Source organism: Columba livia, unplaced genomic scaffold, assembly GCF_036013475.1.
Source record: "Columba livia isolate bColLiv1 breed racing homer unplaced genomic scaffold, bColLiv1.pat.W.v2 Scaffold_202, whole genome shotgun sequence".
Lineage (NCBI taxonomy): Eukaryota > Metazoa > Chordata > Aves > Columbiformes > Columbidae > Columba > Columba livia.
In genome coordinates this window covers 137,062-139,935 of record NW_027043178.1, presented here as the reverse complement: position 1 = coordinate 139,935, position 2,874 = coordinate 137,062, and the positions used below count along the sequence as shown (strand labels likewise).

Below are 2,874 nucleotides of genomic sequence, written 5' to 3'. Positions count from 1 at the left end.
CACTTTGTCTTACTTTTGAGAGCACAACCCAGAATCACAGGCAAGGGTGACAGCAGACAGGAGCACTTGCAATGAGCCTGTCCCATCAGCTGAGATGAATCTCACTGGGACACTGAGGTTTGTTCCTGGAGTCACACACAGAAATGCCAGGGTTCTATCAGGCATCCATATCTGAGTTGGTCTCAGGACCCCTTCTGCACCCAGGGATGCTCAGAGACAGTCTGTCCCTTTTACACACAGAGGCAGAAGTCACATTGTCCCTCTGGCCTCCCGTTGCCACTCCAGAGGGGTGGGAGACACCTCAGCTCTGGTGTTTCACCTGCTCTGCACTAATCTGAGATGTCCCACGTCATGAGGAATGGACACGGGGAGCTCAATTAAGGAAGCACAACCCAGTGCTGCATTCAGACAGTTTCCCATGGGGTGTTACTTCCAACAGGAAGTGACCTCAGGACCTTGTGTGTGCCACAGGTTTTCATGGAACCCCAAGGAACAGTTGATGGTGTTTGTGTTCACTCATGTTCATGTCACCTCACATACATGATGTGCGTGCTCACATCTCATCTGTACAAAGCAACACAGACTGCTGAACTATTCATTGAGTGTCCACCCATGGATGGAAGAACAGATTCTCTGGGTGAAAGGCCAGTATTGAAAATGGTGGTTGTGAGGGGCCAGTCCATGGTGATTGACCTGGGGCTCCTTCCATGGGGTGTCCAGTGCACAGGGGCACAGCCCAGCCCCTGCTCTGCTGGTCCTGCAGGTCTCTGGCAGGAGCCTGGCTGTGAGAGGACACTGCTGGGTGCCAGCCCTGCACACACACACTGTTCAGCTGTACACTGGGGTTTCATATATAGGTCACTTTCTTGGGCATGTTCTTGAGAGAATCTTTGTAAGAAGAACTAAACCTTCAGGTCCTGCCCTGACCAGATCACGTTTCTATCTGGAAAGGCTGTTGTGAGGCCAGCTCTGTCACAGCAGTGCCCATTGCCTGTCCCTGCCTGCGCTCACAGCACTGACACACAGCAGGACGGTGACCAAGCTGCCAGAGCACTCAGGCCTTGCACCAACACCAGGGATGAGAAGGAGAGTGTGGGAGTGGAACCAGAACAGCTCTGGAAGAACAAGCGCTGCTGCTCCCTGGCAGTGCTGCCAGGATGGACTCTTTTCCTCCTCCCATGTACACAGGACCTGTCCCTGCAGCTCCAATGGAGGAAGAATATCAGTGAAAAAAAAATCACTGCAGAGCCCTTTATTTTGTTTAAATACACAGAGAGCATGGGTCCATATTTATACAGCCAGTGGGTTTGAAAAAAAGCTGACAATGAATTAGAAAGGGGATGACAAAAATATCATGATTTATTAAAAAATAAACACCACCAACACACACAAGTCTGGGCCTCTAATGAGTTACATTAAAACTGTTATTTCTTAAAGAGAAGATGATGAACACTTTATTATTTTTCAAATGCATCCCTCCATTAGTTTCCTCAGGGCATCCTTGAGCTCCCTGTTCCTCATGCTGTAGATGAGGGGGTTCAATGTTGGAGTTATCAGCGAGTATAGAACAGACACCAGCAGGTCCAAGGATGGGGAAGAGATGGATGGGGGCTTCAGGTAGGCAAAAAAGGAGGTGCCGGCAAACAGAGAGATGACAGCCAGGTGAGGGAGGCAGGTGGAAAAGGCTTTGTGCCGTCCCTGCTCAGAGGGGATCCTCAGCACGGCCCTCAAGATCTGCACATAGGACACCACGATGAAAATGCAGCACATAAAAGCCAAACAGGCACTGACTACAATAAGCCCAGGTTCCCTGAGGTAGGAGAGTGAGCAGGAGAGCTTGAGGATCTGGGGGATTTCACAGAAGAACTGGCCCAGGGCATTGCCCTTGCACAGGGGCAGTGAAAATGTATTGGCCGTGTGCAGCAGAGCATTGAGAAACCCAGTGGCCCAGGCAGCTGCTGCCATGTGGACACAAGCTCTGCTGCCCAGGAGGGTCCCGTAGCGCAGGGGTTTGCAGATGGCAATGTAGCGGTCGTAGGACATGACTGTGAGGAGACAATACTCTGCTGTGATCAAGAAGAGAAACAAAAAGAGCTGTGTCGCACATCCCAAGTATGAGATGGCCCTGGAATCCCAGAGGGAATTGGCCATGGACTTGGGGACAATGGTGGAGATGGAGCCCAGGTCGAGGAGGGCGAGGTTGAGCAGGAAGAAGTACATGGGGGTGTGGAGGTGCTGGTCCCAGGCTATGGTGGTGATGATGAGGCCGTTGCCCAGGAGGGCAGCCAGGTAGATGCCCAGGAAGAGCCAGAAGTGCAAGAGCTGCAGCTCCCGTGTGTCTGTGAACGGCAGGAGGAGGAACTGGGTGATGGAGCTGCTGTTGGACATTTGCTGCCTGTGGGCATGAGGACCTGTGCAAGGAGGAAAAGACAGTGACAAGTTAGAGGGACTTCTCTGAGGAAAGTAAACATGCTATTTCTCAATGAAAACCTCTTCCCTGATGGAGGGATGTTTCAGCTCATTCTCTCTTTCTACCAAGTGAGAAAAAACTGTTCGTCACAGCTTAAAATACAGCTTGGGCATCTGGTTTCCTTGGACGCAAGTCTGGGGCAAGAGCCCCTGAGTTGGTATCAGAAAAAGAAGTGACCCAAACTCCCACCCCAACCCCAGAGAGCAAGAGCACCAGGGACAGGTGGAGAAACAGGGAAGGACACTGCAGTGCTACCAGAAAATAAAGCAAGGACAGAAAGGCAGACGGGCATGCTGTAGAACCTTCTCCTGACTCGGCTGTGCTGCTGCCACTCACATAGTGACACTGGAGAGCAAGTACTTTTAGCACCTTATTTGTGTACCACGTTGTAGGAACCCTTCACC

The 2,874-nt window shown here is 51.4% G+C and overlaps 1 protein-coding gene across 1 annotated transcript; it reads right to left on the bottom strand.

The window, feature by feature from the left end:
- Positions 1-1,464: 1,464 nt before the first annotated feature.
- LOC135577950 (olfactory receptor 1J2-like) lies at positions 1,465-2,295 on the bottom strand (the record flags this gene model as incomplete). The annotated part of the gene is made up of 2 exons (XM_065048095.1): positions 1,465-1,734; positions 2,188-2,295. Coding segments are annotated over 2 exons (378 nt in total), but the record flags the coding sequence as incomplete, so codon positions are not given.
- Positions 2,296-2,874: the final 579 nt, after the last annotated feature.